At 54.5% G+C, this 23,012-nt stretch overlaps 1 protein-coding gene across 5 annotated transcripts; it reads left to right on the top strand.

The window, feature by feature from the left end:
- The first annotated feature begins 1,394 nt into the window (after nucleotides 1-1,394).
- Mllt6 (MLLT6, PHD finger containing) lies at nucleotides 1,395-22,867 on the top strand. 5 transcript variants are annotated; one of them, XM_034505191.2, is made up of 20 exons: nucleotides 1,395-1,557; nucleotides 2,791-2,870; nucleotides 3,329-3,383; nucleotides 3,579-3,688; nucleotides 4,748-4,851; nucleotides 5,028-5,121; nucleotides 6,913-7,137; nucleotides 7,733-7,831; nucleotides 9,838-10,057; nucleotides 10,796-11,407; nucleotides 11,772-11,953; nucleotides 12,123-12,231; nucleotides 13,500-13,566; nucleotides 13,713-13,858; nucleotides 14,255-14,452; nucleotides 14,536-14,624; nucleotides 15,697-16,046; nucleotides 16,355-16,445; nucleotides 17,894-18,250; nucleotides 19,025-22,867. In XM_034505191.2, exons 1-20 carry the CDS (start codon nucleotides 1,449-1,451, stop codon nucleotides 19,064-19,066), a joined length of 3,339 nt encoding a protein of 1,112 aa, XP_034361082.1. In that variant the 5' UTR covers nucleotides 1,395-1,448; the 3' UTR covers nucleotides 19,067-22,867. The 5 variants fall into 5 exon arrangements, with proteins under 5 accessions (XP_034361082.1, XP_034361085.2, XP_034361083.1 ...); XM_034505194.2 differs by having other exon boundaries at nucleotides 1,420-1,557; nucleotides 6,916-7,137; XM_034505192.2 differs by having other exon boundaries at nucleotides 1,420-1,557; nucleotides 9,838-9,973.
- Nucleotides 22,868-23,012: the final 145 nt, after the last annotated feature.

The following is a 23,012-nucleotide window of genomic DNA, read 5'->3' as shown; positions in this document are numbered from 1 at the left end:
CCGTCTTCCCCCTTGCAAAGAAAAAAAAAGGGGGAATCAGATCTCGTCTTTGGGCTTATACCAGTCTGGGGGAAGTCGTGGGTCGCTCTCCATCAAACCTTAGACCCAGTTTCGGGGACTTTAATCCTTCGTTATGCGTTTCTGTGTGCTATTGTGTTTCTGTGCATGCCCAGAAGTCAGGCGTGATTCTGTTGGCAAGTGCCTCCAAGGCAGCGATCTCTTAACTCGCGTTAAAACGCGAGGCACGCCTGGAGGCTAGAGGTGGAGTTACGTCTTTTAGAGATCAGAGATCTTGGAGGAAGGTCGGGTACCTCAGTGTTCGCCTAAGGTGTCTTGAGACCTTGACAGTCAAGACTTCAAAGAGAAGCTCCCAGGAGGCAGGAATACCTCTATTCTGGCGAACAGCCGACCCTAGCATTCAACAAATATTTGTGCGGGGCGTGGTAGTGTACCGCTTTACTCTAGCACTTTGGTGGCAGAGGCAGAAGTAGGAGTTCAAGGTCATCCTGCACTACGTAGTGAGTTCGAGGCCAACCAGAACTACTGGCGATCCTGTCTCAAACTAACAAAAAGATTTGTAGAGTAAGTAAAAGTTTACACGTGGCATTGTCTACCCTGCAGAGTGGCCTCCAGGGACAGCACCCACGAACTGCCATCCAGAGACAACCTTCCCCTTCCAAGAACAAACACGGGTAAACGGTTTACATAGCTCCTGTTCCTTTTAGAACCCCTGGTTTTTCATCTCCCCTGGATTTCCCTAGGGTTGAAGAACACCCAGAAAAGGGGGATGGGGGATCGGAGACCCAAAGTGTGACACAGAGGGCCGGCCGAGGGGAGGACTCGGGAACTACCCACTTAAGAGTCATAAAAGGGAAAAGAAAAGACGGGGAAAGCAGCACTGAGCGCACGAGCGAAAAGCTCCCTACCAAGCCAGGCTTTGTTCCCTGAACCTAAGACTTTACCCGGCGGCGGGCGGGCCGGGAGCGAGCGAGCGAGCGGAGGCGCGCGGCCATGGCTGCCGCGGCCGGGCAGGGGGGCCGGGGGGGCGGCGCGTGAGCGGGCGGCGCGGGGCGGGCGGGCGGGCGCCCGCGATGTGCCACTCGGCGCCTCCCCCGCCGGGCCCTGGTTGCACCGCGGCCGGGCGGCCCTGGTAGCCGGCGAGCGGCGCGGAAGGGGAGCGCAGCGCGCGAGTCTCATTGTTGGGGGGGGGGGGCCCGTCGGGGCATGAGGGCGAGAGCACGGCGGGGGGGGCGGCCAGACAGAGCGAGCGAGGAGGAGGAGGAGGAGGACGCCGAGGAGGAGGAAGGAGGAGGCAAAGAAAAGAAGCGGCGACGGCGGCGGAGGAGGGGGCGAGGAGGCGCGCGGCCCCCGCTCCCTCCCTCCCCCCCTGACCCCCGACCCCCGCCGGCCGGCCCCCAGCCCCAGCCCCGGAGGGAGCTCATGGGAGTATGAAGGAGATGGTAGGAGGCTGCTGCGTATGTTCGGACGAGAGGGGCTGGGCCGAAAACCCGCTGGTCTACTGCGATGGGCACGCGTGCAGCGTGGCCGTCCACCAAGGTAAGGGGGGGGGACGGCCGGCGGGGGGCTGCGGGACCCCGGGGCGGCGCGCGCACTGGGTGCCCTCGGCCGCGCCCTCCGGAGCCCTCCTGGGGCGCGTGCCCCTCCCCCACCCACCTGAAGCGAAAGGCGGCGTGGGCTCCCCCCCCCCCAGCCTGGTCCTCCAGGACCGGGTCAGGCATTGTTTTCTTGCCTATTGTTCAGTCCCGCGCCCCCCACCCCAAGTTGAAGGAGTTTGGGGGAGAGTCCAGGGAGCAAGGAGTGAACTCCCTGAGCCCCGCACCGCCGGTGTCAGGGCTGTCCCGGGAATGTTTACCTGCGAGGTCTTCCCCCCCCCCTCCCTCCCGGTTTATTTTGGTTCCCGCTCCGGGAGGAAGAGGTCAAGGGGGGGTCATCCCCCTTCGCTTCCGGATACTGGGAGGAGCGGAATTGGGAAGGGAGGAGAAGGGTCCCACGGGAGAAGGGATCCTGAAGCCCTCCGGGGAAGAGCTGAGGCTGGGAGAGCGGTTGTACAGGGGGCCGGAATGGAGGAGAGGGAGGTTTGGAGTTTCCCCCTGCCGCACATGGTTCGGGAGTTAACTCCTTAAGGAATCTTGCCGAGGGCGCAGGCTGGCATCTCCGCCTGTCTGGCACAGGCAACCACCACCACCCCCTTCCTGAGACAACCCTTAATGCTGTGGCTGCGGGCCTTTCCCGCCACACTCCTCTGGGTACCTGCACGGCACCTACCCTCAGTTTTGACTTTTGGCCTGTACGTGTGACAGAAGCAGAAGATGAGGTCCTTGAACCCCCGACTTCCTTGCCTCATCCCTTACTGGCCCTTTAAGAAGCACCCCCCCCCCCCAATAACAACAAAACGTGTTACAATCATGACTATTTCTTGTTCTGGTGCCTAGGGGACTGGTCAGGGCAGAGGCTGGGGAAACAGGTCCAGAAAAAAGGGGTAGGAGGTGGGGTGAGAATGGTGAGTGAGATCTTTGCAAGTTTAAGGTCAAGGACTCTGTCAGAATTTTTGCCCCCTTGCAATGCTTGGTTCTGTGACTTAAGGCTGGCTCTGTGCTGTTGGAGATTTCTTGTGGTCTTGTTTCATAGAGTGATCCTGGGTCTGGGGAGCAGCCCCAACCACTGGACTGGTTTTAGTCCGCTGGGTCTCTTCCCCGGCCCCCAGTCACTCTGGGAAAAAAACCAGTGGCTGACAGCTTTGCTCAGTGACTCTCCTTCCCCCACCCTTAGCTTGCTATGGCATCGTCCAGGTGCCAACAGGACCCTGGTTCTGCAGGAAATGTGAATCTCAGGAGCGTGCAGCCAGGGTGGTGAGTTCAGCCTCTCCTCTCTCCTTTTCCTCTTCCCCCACACCTGAAGCATCTCCTGCTGGTTGATAGGTACCCTGAGGCTGGGGCAGGACTAAGCTTTGTCACTCAGGATTTCCTGTTTCCTGCCCCCTATCACCTGCCCCATCTCTCCCTGGGCTCAGCACTCAGCTCTGCCCCACCTCACCTCCAGCTTGGGGGCTTTGATTTTGGGGGGGGGGGGGTATGTGTGGTGTAACTTTTTATTGTGGAAGGTTTTCAAGATTGTGGAAGCCTAGGGGTCACAATAGTTTTCCTTACTCAGCCTTCAGCAGTTATGAGCTCATGGCCAAGCCTCTGCTCTACATCCTCAGCCCCTACCCCCCCCCCCATCTTATGCCATCCTGGGGCCTTTTGGATGAGTTCAGGGAGGGTCCGGCTCAGCAGATTCCCCCAATCCCCTGTGCTCCTTGCGTTGGCAGAGGTGTGAGCTGTGCCCACACAAAGATGGGGCATTGAAGAGGACTGACAATGGAGGTGAGGGAGCCCTGAACGCCTGCTGAGGTCAGCCAGGCCCCCCAGCAGATGTGGGGTGGAGGCTGGTTTCCCCTGCTCTGGTTGGTACAGGAAGGTTGTGGATGCAGGGGACATCTACAGCTTGGTGTTGGGGGTGGGGGGGAGCGGGGTCTTGTGCTTGCCGTCCTGCTGAGGCCGGTCCCCACACCGCCCCAGGCTGGGCCCATGTGGTGTGCGCCCTCTACATCCCCGAGGTGCAGTTCGCCAACGTGCTCACCATGGAGCCCATCGTCCTGCAGTACGTGCCTCATGATCGCTTCAACAAGGTTAGCACACACTCCTCCCTCCTGGCCAGCAGTCCTGGGGTGCCAGCATTATGCCCTCTAGTACTCTTGGGGAACTCAGGAGATGGATGGATACTGACCTGAGCTATACTACCTTCTGTGCACAGACAGATGTGTGCCTGTGTACTGTAACTCTGTAGGCTCCCTCAGAGTGGCACAGTCAGAGGGTGCTCAGAGGTCACGTTTTATTAAGCTTCTAATATATGACAGGCCGGGTACGGCAGGTACCCAAGTGCTTGCTGTTGATCAAGACAAGTCTAAACAAGCTTTGAGGAAAAGGACACCCAGTGAGGCTTGCTTGGGTGTAAGGTGGTCATGGAAGGAGACGTTTAGGTTGAGACCTGGGGCATAAGAAAGAACTGACTTTGAGGATGGCCGGCCAGTTCCAGGTTCCATGAAAAAGACACACAGTATATGCACACCCCAGCAAGTGTGGGAGTGGGCACGTCGGGGCCTCTCAAACCTTACCAAGGAGTGTGCTGTCTGATTACTTGTGGATGTGGAAATTAAATTGAGTACTCGGGCTGGAGAGGTAGGTGGCTTGGTTATTAAGAGCACTTGCTGCTCTTGCAGAGAATCCAGGTTCAGTTCCTGGCACTAGTGTGACAGCCTGACAGCCCGAAACCACGTTTACATCCAATTCCAGGGAATAATCAACCTGGTGCCCTCTTCTGGCCATTAAGGGCACCAGGCACGCAACGTGGTATACATATATATACATACATACATACATACATACCTATGGCCAGATACACATACAAGATACACATACAAGAGATAAGCCTTTAAATTGAATACTTAGAATTTACTTCCTCAGCCTGACCAGTTGCATTTCATGTGCTTGCTGGTCCTGTGACTAGTGGTTGCTGACTTAGATTGTACAGGTTAGAGAGCCTTTCTCTCCCTACAGAAAATTCTATTGGATGTTACTGATCTGGGTGGTGGGAGACAGGATGGAATTGAGGACAGGCCAAAGGATCCCTCAACAGGAGAGGTGGTGTTCTCTGTTTGAGGAGGGGTCAATTGTGCTGTGCTCCACAGACCTGTTACATCTGTGAGGAACAGGGCCGGGAAAGCAAAGCCGCCTCAGGAGCCTGCATGACCTGTAACCGCCATGGATGCAGACAAGCTTTTCATGTTACCTGGTGAGACTCCTGCGCCCAACTGCTCTGAGGTATAAGGTGTCTGCTGAGTGGGAGCGGCCTGACTGCTGTCTCCTGGGAGATGGCAGCAGTGCCATGCTTAGGTCTTGGGTCCAGGAGGAAGGAGGTGGGGGCTGCCGTGGTTTGTGGCTACACTCTTCTGACCTACCTCTCCTCAGTGCCCAGATGGCAGGCCTGCTGTGCGAGGAGGAGGTGCTGGAGGTAGACAATGTGAAGTACTGTGGCTACTGCAAGTACCACTTCAGCAAAATGGTGAGTCCGCCCGCCTGCCCGCCCGCCCGTCCGCCCGTGAGGACACGTGGGCTCTGGGCCTTGCATGTGCCTGGTGCCGGGAGAGGTAGAAAGACCCCACCCCTCGGTCCCAGGTCGACAGGGAATGAGTTGCAGCCTGAGGGTTGCAGCAAATTAGAACTGAACCAAGCAGTTCAGCCTGGGAGACACTCCCCACCCCATGTCTGTCAGTCTAGGGGTCTACGCTACGGAGAACTAGAAGGCTAACTAAGATACACACTCTTGCTGGGACAGTTTCTGCCACATTCATGACTTGTGTGGTTCTCCCTCAGCCCCAAGTATGCTGCATGTGCTCCATTTCACAGATATGTAAGTTAAGGTTCCCCAAGGTTAGAAGGCTTGTTTCATAGCTGGTGAGTGGGATTCAGGCCAGTTTGATCAGAAAGCTCCTGAGGAAGATGGAAAGGAACCTGTGTTGGTGGCTGCAAGGGAGGCTGTTTGGGACCAGGCATGGAATGAGTTTGAGTCATGGGAATGAGCTTCATTCAGTCCAAGGGTCTCATGGCTGAGCAGACTTGGACAGTCCTCATACTGAGATGATCTGCAGAGGCAGGGTGCAGGCAGGACTCTGTGCCCCAGGCCACAACTTGGAGAGTTTCTAAGCCAGAGAGTAACAGGATCAGATTTGAGTTACAGGCAGATTACCCTGGCAGGCAACCATGGAGCTGGGTTGAGAGACAGCTGGGAGGATGGGGGCGGGTGACAGAGGCTGATGTTGCAGTCACCGTAGGTGGACCTGGTTGAGGAGCCTGAGAGTGGCCAGAGAGGCGGAAGGTGAATGTGAGCTCATATCCAGGCTGTAGCTACCACGGGGTGGGGAGGGGTGCACTCCAGAGCATCCTGGTTTGTGCCTTTTGCCCTGCTGTAACGATTAATAGTTAGTTCCCTTCTTGGTGTCCTGGGTTGCTTATAAATTATCTGGCTTCCAAGCTTTTAGAGTCTCAGAGTGACTTAGGACAAGGTTAGTTGTTTGTTACCTTTGTGGGTGACACCAAGTGGAGACAGTCAGATTGGGTGGGAGTCCCCAGGCAGATCACAAGGGTGGATGGAGGGTGCAGGCTGAGGCTGTCTCGATGGGTGTCTAGATGTGAAAGAGACAGGGGAGAACCAATCTAGAGCTTGATGAGGTCGAGTGGAGCCTGAGGAGGCCTAAAGTTAATCCGAGGCTTTGGCAGTTGGCAAGAGGTTGGTGACCTCAGGGAGCGGCAGCTGTGAGCCTGGGATGAGAGCAAACCCAGGAACGTAGTGTAGTTTAGGTTAGTGTTCATTGCCAGCAGCCCACCCCCCACCCCAGTCCAGGGCGTACGGCTGCACAGAGGACAGCAGGGCCAAGGGGGGAGGGGGGAATGGTCAGAAAGAATGATGTTCCTGGGAGCAGGGGTTCCCTGCGTGTCCTTTGCAGACTGTATTTCTAAGGGAAGGAGATGGAAATGGGCCATGGTCGGTTCTGCTAGCGGGGAGCACTGTGGATATAGGAGTGGCTTAAGAAAGCCCAGGTCCAGCTCCACCCCCAACCCCACTGCACCTTGTTGGGGCCTGAGGCTGGTCCTTGCTTCTTCTGAGCCTCTGTGGTTGAGTCTGTGCTTTGGTTAAGACACCCAGGGAAGGTCTAGGATATCTAGGCTGAGTGAGCACCGTGGTAGACACAGGCAACCTGCAGCAGCAGGGGAGCTGCTTCTAGGATCATGCGACCTTCAGGAACCCTCCCTAAACTGAGAAAGAAAGGCAGTTCCTCTCAATCTCTTCCCCCAGAAGACGTCCCGGCACTCCAGCGGGGGAGCAGGAGGAGGAGGAGCAGGAGGAGCAGGAGCAGGAGCAGGAGGAGGAGGCAGCAGCGGCAGCAGTGGTACCAGCGGTGGTGGAGGTGGCTCCGGGGGAGGCAGCAACAGCTTTCTTAGTGGCAGGAGAAGCCGGTCAGCCTCACCATCCACCCAGCAGGAGAAGCACCCTACCCACCATGAGAAGGGCCAGAAGAAGGTGAAAGCCCGCTCTCTTACACACCTCTTTTAGAGACTGGCACCAGGCACCTGGGCCTTCTGAGGCCACTGAGGTTGGAGAGGGAGCTTGGGAAGCACAGGCGCTGAGATTGGGACCTGTCTGTGTATTTTCCAGTTTTTCTCATGACAATACAGTGTCCCTACACGTTTACACACATCTCCAGTCTGTCTCCTTGTGCCCCATCCCACAGAGTACCCACTCGTGTTCAGCTTGCGTTCCAGGAGGGACACTCTTGTGAGTGCCTGCTTGCTAGCGTGTGTGCGTGTGCGTGTGTGTGTGCGTGTGCGTGTGTGTGTGCGTGTGTGTGTGTGTGTGTGTGTCTCGCTCTGTCACTGGCACGATAATGGGACAGGCTATTTTTAGCAGGAGGGAGGATGGGGGAGGGGCTCTTGGCTCTCAGAGGATCTTGTGTGAGCCTCTCCTGTCCAGCTGGAGTTTTCCATCCCTCTATAGACAGAGAGGACTCTCTAAGCCCCATTCCTAAGAGGGGTTCAGATCTCCACACCCACATGTCACGGTTGACCTCCCTCGAACAACCTCTGTATCAGTATCTGGTCATGTTTCCCTCCTCCAGAGTCGAAAGGACAAAGAACGCCTTAAACAGAAGCACAAGAAGCGGCCTGAGTCCCCCCCCAGCATCCTTGCCCCGCCTGTGGTTCCCACTGCTGATAAGGTACCACTGTTTATACTTGGGATGTAGGGTGTGCTGGTCTGGGGGTGAGGAAGCGTGATGTCTGAAGGGTTACAGTGAGCAGCGGCCTGCTTGGGCATCCTCTCACAGCTCATGGTTAATGTCACCTCTGCTGCCACCACCCGGTTGAGCTCACAGAGAGTCCACTCTGCCCTGCAAGCCTTGACACTTCTTGAGGACGATGTGGGGTGCCTTTCTGCTCGCTAGCTACCATATGTGCATCTTTGTCCAGGCAGAGGCTCAGCATTGGGATCTTCTGAGAGCAAAAGTATGGCCCTTGGGCTTCTGAGGGCCCCACCCTGCAGGATTGGTGAATTTTTACCAAACTCCTACCACCAGGAGACAATCTAGATCCTATTTCAAGCCTGTGGGAGTGGAGGTGGGACCGCACCACCTTTATCAGCAGGCTTGGCTCTAGTGGTAATGGGTAGTGTCTGAAGGAGCAAAAGGCAGGCCCTACCCTAGACCATTGAGTGATAATCCAAGCCTGAGCAGATTAGCCAGAGTCTCCTGGGGGCTGGAGAAAGCACTCCCTCCTGTCCCATTACTGACAGTCACCTCCACTCCCTCCTGTGGTTGGCAGGGCACTGGGCATCTTAGCAGGAGGCTCAGGTATCAGGTTTCCAGGGTGATGTTGCTGTGGCAACTGCCCCAGTAACTCTCCCCTCCTGCTTTGCTTCCCTGAGCTCACCTGGGAGGCTGGCCCGACCTTTCCAGGAGCCTACAGACTGGTAGAAAGACTTGGAATGTCCCCTACTAATTGGGTAACCCTGGACAAGCTTTGCCTACCCCCCACACCCATCCCAACATTTAAGCTCCCCTTCCCCCAGCTCCTCTCTCCCTGGCTTTCTGAACCACATCTGGCTCCCTTCAGAACTCCAGCTGCTGAAAAGAACAAAGGAAGACAGAGAAGAGGGCTCCACCCAGGGAGGGGCAGCAGTAATGGGGTGGCTCAGTCTTCCCCCTCATTTGTTCCTTGAGCACAATTTGAATACCTGGTATCCACCCAAAAGAAAATCTTCCCTGGTACTTGAGGCACGCATACATAAAGCCCAGACTGTCTTCAGAACCAAGAGAAGGGACACATGGGGAGGCCTTAATTTATTCCTCAAAATATCCCAGTGTGGTAGATGGCTTATCACTTCCCCTTAAGTGAAGCAGAGGCACAGAGAAGCTGTATAATTTGTCTAAAAGTACAATGTAATACTAAATGGTGAGGTTCTGAACCAGTGTAGTCTGGCTTGAAAGGCTTTGTGCTTACTTAGCACACAAAACTGTCCCTGCTAGGTCTAGTAGCAGCCAGCATCAGACTCCTTGTGTACTGAACCCCACCCGTGTCCCTGGCACGGAGCTGGTCCTGATTCCCAGGAACATATAATGATGTAGCTGAGCTAGGTCCAGAGGCTTCTGGGCTCACAATAGGGCCCCTCTCATCCCTGCAAACACCCTGCTCTCCCAGTATTACACCTCAGACATGGGGCAGTATCCTTCACTCCAGGGCAGTATGGCTTCTGCTGTCCTGCAGGCATGGCTCCCAGTGGCCTGAGAGGAAGACAAAATGGGTCACTTGCCTAGGTGTGTCGGGGAGGCTTCCTGGAGTGGGGAATTCTTGGCTGGACGTTGGCTGAGCAGACTGGCTGCGCGGTGAGGGTTTGCATGTAGGCCCAGGTATCCAGCAAGAGCTTGCAGTGGTCAGAGATGGGCTAGAGCCACGTGGCTTGTGAATGGTAACCACTGAAGGGTCCTAGGCCAGTGCAGGTTGTAGACTGGTCTCTCTGTTGGGTCATGAGGCAAAGAGAGAGACTTTGGGTTTAGGGCATTCCCTAGAATTCCGTAGCTGCCTTCCCATTTCTGTGTTCCAGGGCTTTCCACAGGCTCCTTGCCTCCAAGTCCTGCAGGAAGGACTCCAGCCCAGGTCGCAAGCCTTCACTCCTGCATCAGGCTGACCTTGACTGCAGCTGACGCTGAGACTCTTGTCTCTGTCTTAGGTCTCCTCAGCGACTACTTCCTCCCACCATGAGGCCAGCACTCAGGAGACCTCTGAGAGCAGCAGGGACTCAAAGGGGAGAAAGTCTTCCAGCCATAGCCTGAGTCATAAGGGCAAGAAGCTGGGCAGTGGGAAAGGTGTGAGCAGTTTTACCTCCGCCTCCTCCTCCTCTTCTTCCTCTTCCTCCTCCTCCTCTTCTGGGGGGCCTTTTCAGCCTGCAGGTGAGTCTGGGTGTCCTAGAGGAGGCGGAGAGTGGGAGCCCCTTGACCTGTGCTGTTGTGGCAAGGGTCTGTGCCTGGTGGTTTCCCTGTGTCTCTCCTTTGTTTTTACAAACTGGTGTGGGGTGACAAGGCAAGGAGCCCCTCCCCCCAGCTGGATTCTCCACCCTCCTCTTTTTTGTATGGGTGCTTTGTCTGCACACCAGAAGAGGGCATCAGACTCTGTCATAGATGGTTATATTGGAACCTGTTACAAATGCTTGGGGCCACCATGTTAGTGCTAGGAATTGATCTCAGGTCCTGTGCAAGGGCAGCCAGTGCTGCTTTAGACTGTTGGGCTGTCTCTCCATCTCTTTCCCTCTTAAACCAGAGCTCCCTTTCCTTACAGGGCCCACCCCTGTAACCCCACAGTAGCATCCCCAAAAGGATGTCAAAAGGGCCATTTGAAAAAAGCACCAATATTAGTTCCAGACACAGAGGCCCGTAATCCCAGCGTTTGGGAGCTGCAGAATTACCTGAATGTGAAGCCAGCCTATGTTACGGCATAAGAACCTGTGCTACTGTCACAGTAATTTGCTCGGTTTGCTCAAGGGTGGGAGTCACTTCCCTCCAGGTTTGTTTCCAGCAGGGACTGTCATCCTAGGAAAGAGGTGGTAGAGCTGGCGGGGACACCAGGCTGCACGAGTACCTAGTGGGGAAGAAGGGAGATGGTCCAGCAGTAAAACCCCTCCTTTGCTCCAGGCTCATCGCTGCAGAGCTCTCCTGACTTTGCAGCCTTCCCCAAGCTGGAGCAGCCTGAGGAAGACAAGTACTCCAAGCCCACGGCCCCCACGCCGCCAGCTCCTCCCTCACCCACGATCCCTGAGCCCCCCAAGGCTGACCTCTTTGAACAGAAAGTTGTCTTCTCTGGCTTTGGGCCCATCATGCGTTTCACTACCACCACCTCCAGCTCCAGCCGGGCCCGAGCCCCTTCACCTGGAGACTATAAGTCTCCCCATGTTTCAGGGGCTGGAGCCTCAGCAGGCACCCATAAACGGATGCCTGCACTGAGTGCCACCCTTGGGCCTGCTGAGGAGGCCCCTGAGACTACCCTGAAAGAGAAGAAACACAAAGCCAGCAAGAGGAGCCGACATGGGCCAGGCAGACCCAAGGGTAGCCGAGGCAAGGAGGGTGCTACAGGCCCGACCGCCTCCCTTCCTGCAGCTCAGCTGGCTGGCTTTACTGCCACTGCAGCCTCACCCTTCTCTGGGGGTTCCCTGGTCAGCTCTGGCCTGGGGGGTCTGGCCTCTCGTACCTTTGGGCCTTCAGGAAGCTTGCCCAGCTTGAGCCTGGAGTCACCTCTACTGGGGGCAGGTTAGTGTCCCCTGTAACTAAAAAACATCTCTGTGTACAGCCAGTCCTGTGAGAGAGTAGGGGCATAAAGAGGAAATACAGTTCTGTGGAAACGACCAACAGGCAGAATGGAGGTGGCTGTTCTAAGATGTTCCCTTAAATGTCTCCTGAATGAAGAGGTTGGGCTGGACACTGGCAGAACTTACAAGGTTTTGATAGAGGAATAAGAAAAGCTAAGAATTTCCCGGACTGAGGCAGAGTCGTAGAGTATGTAGACCTCCCGGCAGGCTATGTTCTCTGAGGAGGAGGGGCTGCCTTTACCTTTGTCTGGAGGACTCGGGTAGAGGGTGACCTTACCTCTTTTCCTGTGTCTTTGTACCTTTAGGCATCTATACCAGTAATAAAGACCCCATCTCTCACGGTGGAGGGATGCTGCGGGCTGTCTGCAGCACCCCACTCTCCTCCAGCCTGCTGGGGCCCACAGGGACCTCAGCCTTGCCCCGCCTCAGTCGGTCCCCATTCACCAGCACCCTCCCGTCCTCTTCTGCTTCGATCTCCACCACTCAGGTGAGACCCTGTTCCTAACTCCTTTCTTAGGCAGGATGCGGACAGAACTCCCCTGTGGTCCATGTCCTGTCTTCTCCAGCTATTCCTTGTTCCCTACCACACAGTACAACTGTATTCAGCTGTGCTAGCTCTGAGAGCAGACATGAGGCTTGTTTGTTCCTCCCAACAGGTGTTTTCTCTGGCTGGTTCAACCTTCAGCCTCCCTTCATCCCACATCTTTGGAACCCCCATGGGTACTGTTAACCCTCTCCTCACCCAGGCGGAGAGCAGCCACACAGGTATGCTAGCCCTGCTCCTGTTCCCCTTCTGAAGGGTGCATGGGTCCCCTCCCTCTGAGTTGACATCTCATACTACAAACCATGAGGCACTTTATCGGAAAACCAGTGCAGGGGTCAGGCATGGCAGTTGTTAGATGTCCACGCGCAGCTTAGAACAGACCACACCAGAACCAGCGGTTTCAAGTGGGGTTTATTCAGGAGATAGGGCAAAGATGGGGGCGGGGAGAAGTAGAGGAAGAAGATGGAAGAAAGGAAGAAGAGAGAGAGGTCAGGGGGTTCTGCCTGTGTTATATGGACGGTGACATAGCCATCTGGGTAAAGGTGAGGCAGCCAGGTGGATTCTGGGAATGTATGGCGGTTGGTTGCCTTGGCAACGGTGTGGGGGTCGCCTAGATGTGATGTTACTGGGTTCAGAGCTTGATACTTAGCCGTGCCACTCCATCACACAGAAGAGACCTCAAAGCAGTGGACAGAGAATGACAAAGCCAGTTCAGCCAATCAGGTCCCAGCCCAGTGTAAACCCTCCCTCTCCCAGTTCTTGCTGTACAGTTGTAGTTGGGGTCACAGGTCTTGGCAGCTGGGCTCTCTGCTCTCCGGGTATTTAGGAGTTAGGGGTAGGAGGCACTCCCTACCATCTCCCTAGAGTCTGCTCAGTCCGAGAGCCCAACAGACACCCAGCCTGTCAGCCTGAGTGGAGGGCTTAGCTGCAGGCTGCCAGTTCAGGTAAGCTTTTCAAAGAAAGCAAATCTGACTTTAGTTTCAGGGCCCAGTTGGGTAACATCAAGGTTTTCTGTAGCCCAGAACCAGGGTTCTGTGGCCAACAGTTTTTCTCATCTGAGTTTATGAATATAGAAAGTCAAAGCTAATTATGCTAATACAATGATTAAGGGCTCTTGCTTCGCGCTTGGTGAACCCTCCAGCCAAACACTTCACTTTATGGCCTTATTTTAATCCTCATTTAATCACTGGGCGGAGGCTGGTTACCTACACAAGGTCACCCAGCCAGCACCCACTTTCAGTTTATCCAGGTTTATCTTGACCTCAGATTCTGTAGCTGAAAGATCTGGAAACAGGTAGCAGGAACCAGTGGCAAGGGGAAGAGCTTTCCTGAGGTGGGGTGCCATGCTCAGCTCCTAGCCAACATGAACTACCAGGCTAGGATTGGGAGGGTACTGAAGAAGGTCTGTGCTGAGGTCTTGGGAGCAGCACCCTGTTCCGGAGGGCTCTGAGTCCCCCTTCCCCCCTGATCCTTGCCTTCTCCTTCCAAGAGCCAGACCTAGAAGACTGCAGCTTCCGGTGTCATGGGACCTCCCCCCAGGAGAGTCTCTCTTCCATGTGAGGGAGGGTGAACCTTGGAGGAGGGAGGAGTGGGCGGGGACTGGATCGGGATGCCCTGGTGGAAGGTGGGGGGGCCTGGAATCAGGGTGCTAGGTGAGCCTCTGGAGCTAGGTGCTAGGTGCTCGGTTCTCCTCTGGACCCAGGTCTCCCATCAGTAGCCTCCCTGCGCTCTTCGACCAGACAACGTCAGCGCCCTGTGGGAGTGGCCAGTTAGACTCCACAGCCCCTGGAACAACCAACATGGAGCAGCTGCTGGAAAAGCAGGGTGACGGAGAGACTGGTGTCAACAGTGAGCAGGGGTGCACAGGGATGGCAGGCCTGCCCCAGCCACACCCCACCCTTCCCCAGGGCTTCAAGCCTCTTCACTGGCCTTGCCAGTGGTGGGCGCCAGGGTCATCTCTAGCCTAGCCTAAGTGAGCTCTGGGTGCTTTCTGTTTGTCAAGACCTCCTGGCATAGATGTTAACCAAACCCCAGGTTGCACCTACTCCCCCCCCCCATCCCATGGAGCATCGGGGCCCTCCTAAGATCAGCAAACTTATGTACCTCAGACCCACCTTACCGCTATCAGGAGGAGCCTCTCAAAGGAGATCTTGGTCACCTCTTCCCTCCAGACCCTGTCCCTCATGCTGGCCCTGCCTCTTTGATGCATTATCCACTAACCTCAGGCTGCTCCTCTCTCTCAAGTTGTCGAGATGCTGAAGGCCCTGCATGCACTGCAGAAGGAAAACCAGCGGCTGCAGGAGCAAATCCTTAGCCTGACGGCTAAGAAGGAGCGACTACAGATCCTTAATGTTCAGCTCTCTGTACCCTTCCCTGCCCTGCCTGCTGCGCTGCCAGCCACTAACGGCCCTGTCCCTGGGCCCTATGGACTGCTTCCTCAAGGTGAGGGGATCCAGTCCAGGCTAGGGTGAGGATTCTGCCTGGTGGCCTGAGCTCCATTGCAGCTCCTGTCTTCCCTCCATTAGCTGGCAGCAGTGACTCCCTGAGCATCAGTAAGAGCCCGCCTGGGAAGAACAGCCTTGGCCTGGACAACTCCCTGTCCACATCTTCCGAGGTATGCTCTGTGGGGAGAGGACAGGAAAGAGAGCTGTAGAGGGTCCTTTTGGTCTACTTACTAACCAGCAGCTGTTGGAGGCTGGCCAGTGAAGAAGTAGTTGACTGAATAATTGGTTATCTTCTTATTCATTATTTTAAATAAGTAATACGAGTGAGAACCTTTTTAATACAGGGCGCTCACTAAGTGAGCAGTGAAGGACAGACTCAGTCCTCCTGAAGGTAGGCTGAGTCCAAGGCTGAGTCCAAGGCTGGGCCCAGGGAAACATTCAACGGTTGCAAAGGAGAAACAGAAAGATGAGCTCGGTTAAAGGCTGAAGGAGTGTGAGGGCAGTGGTGGGGAAGGAATGCGGAGGGAGAAGCGTTGCGAAGGGTTTATTACGGGGCCTCACACGAACTAATCTCTGTGTAATTGGTGGCGGCTGGAATAACGCTATTGTTATGTTGTGGTTATTATTGGAATCGAGCAATCTTTGTTTATTCTCTGCCACTTACTGAGACTTCGGGCAGTCGTAATCATAAAAGTAACGCCAGTTGCAAACTTGGAACTCAAAAGCATGAGTCTCTTCACTCTCTACACTGACTTTATGGGATGCACAGTACTGTCACCCATAGGTTATGAAGACGTAAACTGAGGCAGAGATGTTGAGCCCAGGGCTCCCCAAGCCATTGAGTAGTGGGCATGGGATTTGAACCTAAGCCTCGCTAGTGTGAGAGTTCCGGTGCTCTTGGCTTCAGAGCTCTCTAACCATTAAAAGTCAATGGCTTAGCATTGTGGCAATAAGAGCCCTAACTCTGGACCTGGTTCTCTTGAACAACCACAGACTTTGCCGGTTGTTTGTCCTTAAGCCTGAGGAACTAAGGGTGCTGGGCCTCCTGGGGTGCTCAGTAAACCTCGTCTGAATACTGTGCAGATCTAGCCTTTATCCTTGGGCTTTGCTGTTTCTCCAGGGTGTCTGCAGGCTTGGGGGGGGGGTTGCTATGGAAAAATGCTGGTGGATTCTGGGCTGAGGGCCAGAAGGGTCACACTGGCCCTCTGCCCTCTGACCTGTCCCTTCCCCCTCCCTCCCCAGGACCCACACTCAGGCTGCCCGAGCCGCAGCAGCTCTTCGCTCTCCTTCCACAGCACGCCCCCACCGCTGCCCCTGCTCCAGCAGAGCCCCGCTACTCTGCCCTTGGCCCTGCCTGGGGCTCCTGCCCCACTCCCACCCCAGCCACAGAACGGGCTGGGCCGGGCGCCCGGAGCAGCAGGGCTGGGAGCCATGCCCATGGCTGAGGGGCTGTTGGGTGGGCTGGCAGGCAACGGGAGCCTGCCCCTCAATGGGCTTCTGGGAGGGTTGAATGGGGCTGCTGCTCCCAACCCTGCGGGCTTGAGCCAGGCTGGCGGGGCCCCCACGCTTCAACTGCCAGGTTGTCTCAACAGGTGAGGGAAAGTTCAGCCCTAGGGAAGGGAGTGGGAGGGTGGATGTGGGAGGGATTTTCCCCCCATGCCCCTTATTCCCCCAAAGGAAAAAAAATAACCCCTGGCCCTATGGGATTTATAGTCCTCGCAGAATGTTGGCTTAAGGGACTCCCCAGATTTTCCAGATATAGTCCAGGGGACAAGATCTTATCCATGTCCCTACTGTCGGTCTAGACAGGCTGTCCATCTGCCTGGGCCTGAGGGAGTCTGGGAGCTCCTGGGTGTGGGGTATGCTCTGCACCTCCTCATCTGTGTTCTCCCTGCCTCAGCCTGACAGAGCAGCAGAGACACCTCCTCCAACAGCAAGAGCAGCAGCTGCAGCAGCTGCAGCAGCTCCTAGCCTCTCCACAGCTGACCCCAGTGAGTGCCCCCTCCCTGCTGTCCCCCCTCCCCAAATTGCCTACCTCTAAGAATGAAGGCCCCCAGGGAGGGTTCCAGGCTGGTGAGATTGAATCTGGGGGGGGGGCCTGCGGGCATTAGGAGATGAGACTGTTTACAGAGCCTCCTGGGCATTGGGCAAGGGGTCTTGTGAGGCCCTGGGGCCCTAGGTCACATCCCAGTGAGAGTTTGGAGATGCCAGGTCCAGTGACTGAGCTTTGCAGTCCCTGCCCCAAGTCTCCAAGGGAAGGTGTCTGAGCAGGGAAGGTTCAGTCAACACCTTGGTCTGTCATATGCTTGCTCTATCACTCTTCTTCGGAGAGAAGTGGTTTCACCTATTAAAATGAGGGACTGGCTGGGTGTCCCAGCGTGCATTAGGTCCTTGTCTGTGTCCCCAACAAGGCACACGAGTGCTGTGAGCTGTAATCTAAGCATCTTGGCAACTGAGCCTGGAGGATGGCTATGAGTTCAAGGCCATCCTGGGCTACATAATGAATTTTAGTCTACCCAAGAGTACAGAGTAAGACTCCTGTAACAACCAAGAAAAACAAAACAAAACAGAAAACTCCAAACAGTAAGAAAGTTGTTAAGGTGGCTCCACAGATAGAGGCCCTGCTGCTGAGCCTGCTGACCTGACTTTTCCCTGGACTCATAGAGGGAGGGAAAACAGATTTCCTGACCTGTGCTTGCAGCCCCTAACACACTAAATATGCATAACTTCACTTATTATTAGTTCTGTGTTGTTGTTTTTGAGATGGAGTTTTTTTATGTAACCCAGGTTGTCCCGGAACTCACCTTGTAGATCAGGTTGGACTTACAGACTGTTGAAAGCTACCTCGAAGCTGCTAGGACTCAAACCCTAGTCCTCTTGGAAAAGCAGACAGTGAGCCAACTCTCTTGCCCATAAACCAGTTTTTTTGTTTGTTTGTTTTTGTTTTTTGAGGCAGTATCCCACCAGCCTTGATTGGTCTTGAACTCATAGAAAGCCTCCTGCCTCGCGTTTGCCTTTGAGTACTACCACATCCAACCCATAACCTATTTTCTAAAATATTTCAAGCCATTTCTTGGAAGGAGAGAGGGGATGGGGGAGCATTTGGAGATTGCTGCCCCAGTAGAGTGCTTTTCCATTTGGAATGGCGTTGTGGTTGTCTGAGGGACTGAGGGCCTGACACAGTGGGCAAGGCCAGAAATGCTCCCGGCCTGCACTTGCCCAGGTACTCAGCTCACAGGTATTTACCTCATATGTCTGCATTTTTTTTTGTCCAGATGGGAAACAGGCTCAGAGTGCTAAAGTGGAGACAGAACCTTGATTGTCTTCCTGTCTTGGGCTTTATGGTTCTAGTATGAGGGGCCCTGGTCGAGCAAGGCAGGCAGCCCTGGGGAGAGACAGCGGGAGCCCACTGCCAATAACCAGGCTGTCCTCCTTGCAGGAGCACCAGACTGTGGTCTACCAGATGATCCAGCAGATTCAGCAGAAGCGGGAGCTGCAGCGGCTGCAGATGGCTGGGGGCTCCCAGCTGCCCATGGCCAGTCTACTGGCTGGAAGCTCCACCCCACTTCTGTCCGCGGGCACCTCTGGCCTGCTGCCCACAGCATCAGCCCCACCCCTGCTGCCTGCTGGAGCCCTAGTGGCCCCTTCACTGGGCAGCAATACAAGTCTCATGGCTGCAGCGGCTGCGGCCGCAGCAGTGGCGGCGGCAGGCGGACCTCCAGTTCTCACTGCTCAGACCAACCCCTTTCTCAGCCTTCCTGGGGCAGATGCCAGTGGGAATGGCCCCAAAGGAGGGGTGAGTAAGAGACCCAGGCCTTCCTATATTCCTTTGAGACAAGCAGAGGAGGATGGTTATAGCAACATCATCAGATAGGTTTCTAGTGGGAGGCAGCAACCCATAGGTCAACCTGATAGCCTGCTGCAGACAGCAGGACCTCAGCTTTCATTGGTGGTCCCTTAGAGGAAAGGCCACTGAGCAGGTACCAGTAATAAAGGGACCATCTAGAAAACAGCCGTCCAGCCTGGTGATGGCCCAGTGTGTAAAAAAATAGAGGAAAAGAAAAAGGTGTTTGCTACCAAGCCGGGTGACCTGAGTTTCATCCCAGTGACCCATGTAGTAGAGAGAGCTAATCAGAATACTGTCCTCTGCTGTCCACACAGACGTGTGTGTACATACACACACACACATGCACACACACTAAAGAAATATATTTTTTGTTTTGTTTTAAATTCTTTTTTTAAAAAGAACATTTTATGGGAGGAGTAGCTGGGAGGACATTTCTGTGTACAGCGGTTAGAGAAAGATGGCCCTCTGCGTGGGCTCACAGAAGGAAAGGCCGTCCTTGGCAGGCCAGCCTGGGCCCAAGAATCCAGCTTTTGGCACATGCTAGACACCTCCTCACTCCACAGACTATGCCCTAGGCAGTGGCCTGGCCAACTCAACTTCTCTTTCAGCAGCCTTTTCCACCCTTGAGAGCTGGTCCTAACTGGGTATCAGGACAAGATGTGTACACACACACACACACACACACACACACACACACTAAAGCCTTTCTTCTTGTCTTTCCAGACCGCTGACAAAGGAGCCTCAGCCAGCCAGGAAAAAGGCTAACTCTACCCTGCCCCTCCTGACCCCTAGTTGGCTCAAGAGTCCTTGCCTGGAGTGGGGCACCTGGGCCCAGACTCTGGAGAGCAGGCCCAGAGCCTGTGCTGATCCGCAGGGAGTATGTATGTGCCTGGAGTTCCAGGTGCTGAGGAGAGAGACTGGAGGGATCCCTTCCACCTGGCCCACCCCCTCACTGCACTGGCTGCTTCAGAGAGGATCTGAGGAGGACAGGTTCCTAGCCTGCCTAGGGGCCCTCATCCTCCCCAGATGCCTAGGGGCCCCCAAAGAGCAAAATAGGTCTTGGCATAAGAAGTGGAGGGTTGGACCTACCACATAAACCAATCAGCACTTGAATGGGGAAGGTGAAGGGTGGGCCCCCTGGCCTATCCCAGTGTGGAAATTCCTTATGGAAAAAGGGCTGGTCCCACCTGACCTTCAGTTTCTTCCCAGCAGAAGGGATGCATCCCTTTGTTTCTTATCACCCCTCCCCGCTGATGGTCACAAGCTGAGCTTGGAAAAGCCTACAGATGTGGGGGGCTGAGGAAGGGCAGGATAGCACCTCTTGGGGCCGCCCCCCACCCCTGATGGGGCTGGGCGGGGAAGTCCCTTGCTGTCCTTGGTGTCCTGCCCCTTTTTGCACTATTGGCTTGAGGAGTGCCGAGGGTGGGGAGAGGGAGCTGCCTGACTCCACAGATCGTGAGTGTGTGTGTGTGTGTGTGTGTCTGTCTGTCTGTGTCTCTGTGTGTGTGTGTATGTGTGTGTGTGAGAGAGAGAGTCAGTCTGTTTAACCTGTCTGTCTGTCAGTTCTTCCTCTGGACCTGGGGCAGCCAAGGGCAAGGACAGGAGCAGTGGCCAGTATGGGAGCAAGAGCTTCCAGCTCTTGTACTCTCAACCCCTCACTAACTCTGGCCCTTTTCCAGGGCATGAATGGTTAACTTATTAAAAAAACAAAAAAACAAAAAACAGACCAGTACTCCAGTATTGGAGAATTCTTAGGGGCTGGGGGCTCTGAATCAGGGTAATATCCTACCTTCCTTCCCCTGGACCCCACTCCATCTCAGGGCCCCCTCAGGGCCTCCTCCCCCACTGTTAGTTTGATGGTCCTGGCACAAGAGCTTGGGGAGGGGTTAAGAGTCACTTCTTTGTAGCAGAAGTGCCCCTCCCGGCAGTAGGTAGCCTGCCTCTTGAGTCCTTCACCAGCTAGTAGAGCCACTTACGCTAACCACTGTCCCTTCACCCACCAGCTATTTCCCAGGGTGTAGTAATAGGCGGCAGAGACTTTCTGCCCAGGGCAGTAATGAAAAATGTTGAGTGGGACACAGCACTGCCACGGGAGTCTGTGTCCTTTCGGTTGCACTGGCTGGGACTGAGGGTCAGTCCCGGTTCCCTTGCTCATGTCTGTGGGTCTCTCTGCATGTGTGCATTTTGGTGTGTTTATGTTTTCAGTTTCGTTTTGGGGGTTTTTCGTTAATTTTTTTTTTGAATAAAGAAAAGATGTGTATATTTTTGGCAAGGACAGAAATGTAGTGCAGATATATTTTTGCCTGTGCTGCTCGACTGTTTTATTTTCCCCCTCTGATCTGGGAAACAATATTCCTGTTGATAAGACTGTAAGATGTTAGGACAGGCCGGGACCCTTCAGAGGCAAACTCTGGCACTTGGAAGGGTTTTGGGAGACAGTTGAGATGACCTCAGAAATACTCACTTTTCTAACTGCTTAACATTAGAAAGACATCTTCATCTTTTCAGCTCTTGTAGATCACTTGTCTACAAGACAGTGATTCTTCAGATTCTTAGATGACCTTTTTATCCAGGCCCACACCCTTGTCCCACTCAGAACCAAGTATCTTGTATTGTGGTGTTTGGTGAGGTGTTTGACAGGTGATCACCTGTGGAGAAGCCGCTCAGTGCTCTGCAACTCAGCTCTCAACTGTCTCCAAGCTGCTTTCCTACTTCGGGCCAGGATACCCTAGCAGGGAATCAGGTTAGGCTTACCGAGAGCTCTGGGCTGTATGGTTTGGTGGTGCTCTTCTTTTGGGTGGGGGGAGGGATTTTTCAAGACAGTTTTCTCTGTGTAGCTCTGGCTGACCTAGAACTGGCTCTGTAGACCAGGCTGGCCTCGAACTCAGATCTGCCTGCCTCTGCCTCCCGAGTGCTGGGGTTAGAGGTGGAGATGGGCCGGTGGTGCTCCTCCATATACTGAGATGAGGGAAGTTAGGACTCGGTGCAGCACCCCAGGAGAATTATGAGGATCCTTGAAAGGGAGAAGGACACTGCAGAATGGCTCTGACAACCTCACATTTAAAAAAAAAAAATTTTTTTTTTTTGACAAGATCTTCTTACGTAGCTTTGGTCGTCCTGGAACTTGCTATGTAGAACAGGGTGGCCTCTGCCTCCTGAGTGCAAGGATTAAAGGCGTGTGCCACTATGTCTGGCTTTGGTCTTTTTTTTTTTTTTTTTTTTTTTTTTTTTTTTTTGATAAAGAGCTTGGTAGAAGGAGGGAAAGGATGCAGATTTGGGGCCATCTCTGTCTGGGAGGGGGAGGATGTGGTTTGCAGAGCGGAAGTGGAGTCTGAGAATGCATGACTAGATCTTAATGTCACCACCCTCAGTGAGAAGAGGTGAGGGAGTGACATGTTAAGCCTGTGCCCACAAGGGGTAGGGGGGTGGTTGTAGCTGGTAGATGTCAGAAGGGACCTGGCTGTATTTTGGGGTCATTTGAGCTGGCTTTACAGGTGACTATTCTAAGCCTAGGAGCGACAGGACCTCAGTAACAGCAATGCCGAGCCTTTGTACCTGACCTTCTGGTCATGACTGCCCCACTGTCGAGCCTTTTAGCTGCAGTTGGTTGGCTGGCTGTCCCTGTGTGTGTGGTGGGTGTGTGGTGTGTGAGTGCCGGTGGCAGGAAGGTATCTATGTAGCACTGACTGTCTTAGCTCTGAGCTGACGAATCCTCCACAGACAATGACACTTTAAGGGTTGCCTTTAAGAGAAGAAATAAATTGTATCTCCCATCCCCCTCCCTGATCCCAGCTTGTGGGTTTCTCCCTCAGGCTCCTGGGTCTACTGCTGGCTCTGGGTAGCCTGATCATGAGGCTGGTGACCTATTCCCTTCCCTATGTTGAGACCCAGGGAGTGCCCATCCTAGACTCCTAGGAAGGGCCTAGACAAATGAGGGGAGCGCAACATTTCCATTTCCTTTTCCCACCCTGGAAATGCTGGCGGGTTTTCAAAGACACAGGCTGGCCCTGCTAGTCTCTTGTCATCCTAATAGTGCAGTGGGCCAAAGTGAGTAACAGGCAGCTGGTGCCTAGGGAGGGGTGCCCAATAGGATGGAGGGAGGTGGGGCCAGGGAGCCCTTCTGTTCCCTCCAGCCACGTCCTCCTGGATTACAGGTGTGTCTAGTTCCCAGCAGACCACCTTGTCTTGACCTACTGAAGAGCTGGGGACTGAGGGCTGTCCTTTCTCCTGTGTTCGCTTTCTCCAGCCCTACTTGGGACTGGAGACCGGAAGGAGTCTGGCTTGCTTTCTTCCATCCCAGCCTGTTTCCATGTAGCAGACCCTTCCTGGGGGAGCAAGGAAGGGAAGCCACAGATTGCAAACCCAGGGGCTCATTTTCATTCTTTCTGAAACCTTTATATCCTCAGCCCAAGAGGCAGTGTTCCCCTGCGACCTCCAAGCCTGGAATTGTGCATAGCCTGGGTCTTGTATCTTTGTATAACGGATGTTATTTGTACGAAGGGCAGTTCGTAAACAGCACTTGTTCTTTTAATAAAAGAATGTTTTACTAAAAAAAGAAAACCCAAAGAGACCTTGCTTTGTCTGGCTTCATTGTAGGGAGGGAGATGGGTTGCCAACTGTGGAGGCCTGTGGGCGGAGGACAGGATATGGGCAGTGACCCTATTTCTCAAGTACTTGTAAGAATAGTTCAAGCCGGAATGCACAGAATGTG

This window comes from Arvicanthis niloticus, chromosome 6 (assembly GCF_011762505.2).
Source record: "Arvicanthis niloticus isolate mArvNil1 chromosome 6, mArvNil1.pat.X, whole genome shotgun sequence".
NCBI classification, from domain to species: domain Eukaryota; kingdom Metazoa; phylum Chordata; class Mammalia; order Rodentia; family Muridae; genus Arvicanthis; species Arvicanthis niloticus.
This window is presented reverse-complemented; position numbering and strand designations above follow the sequence as displayed.

Coding starts and splice junctions, on each gene's coding strand:
- Mllt6 (XM_034505191.2), top strand. CDS start 1,449: ATGAAGGAGATGGTAGGAGGCTGCTGCGTATGTTCGGACGAGAGGGGC. Junction 4,852..5,027: donor CAAGCTTTTCATGTTACCTG/GTGAGACTCCTG, acceptor ACCTCTCCTCAG/TGCCCAGATGGCAGGCCTGC. Junction 5,122..6,912: donor AGTACCACTTCAGCAAAATG/GTGAGTCCGCCC, acceptor CTCTTCCCCCAG/AAGACGTCCCGGCACTCCAG.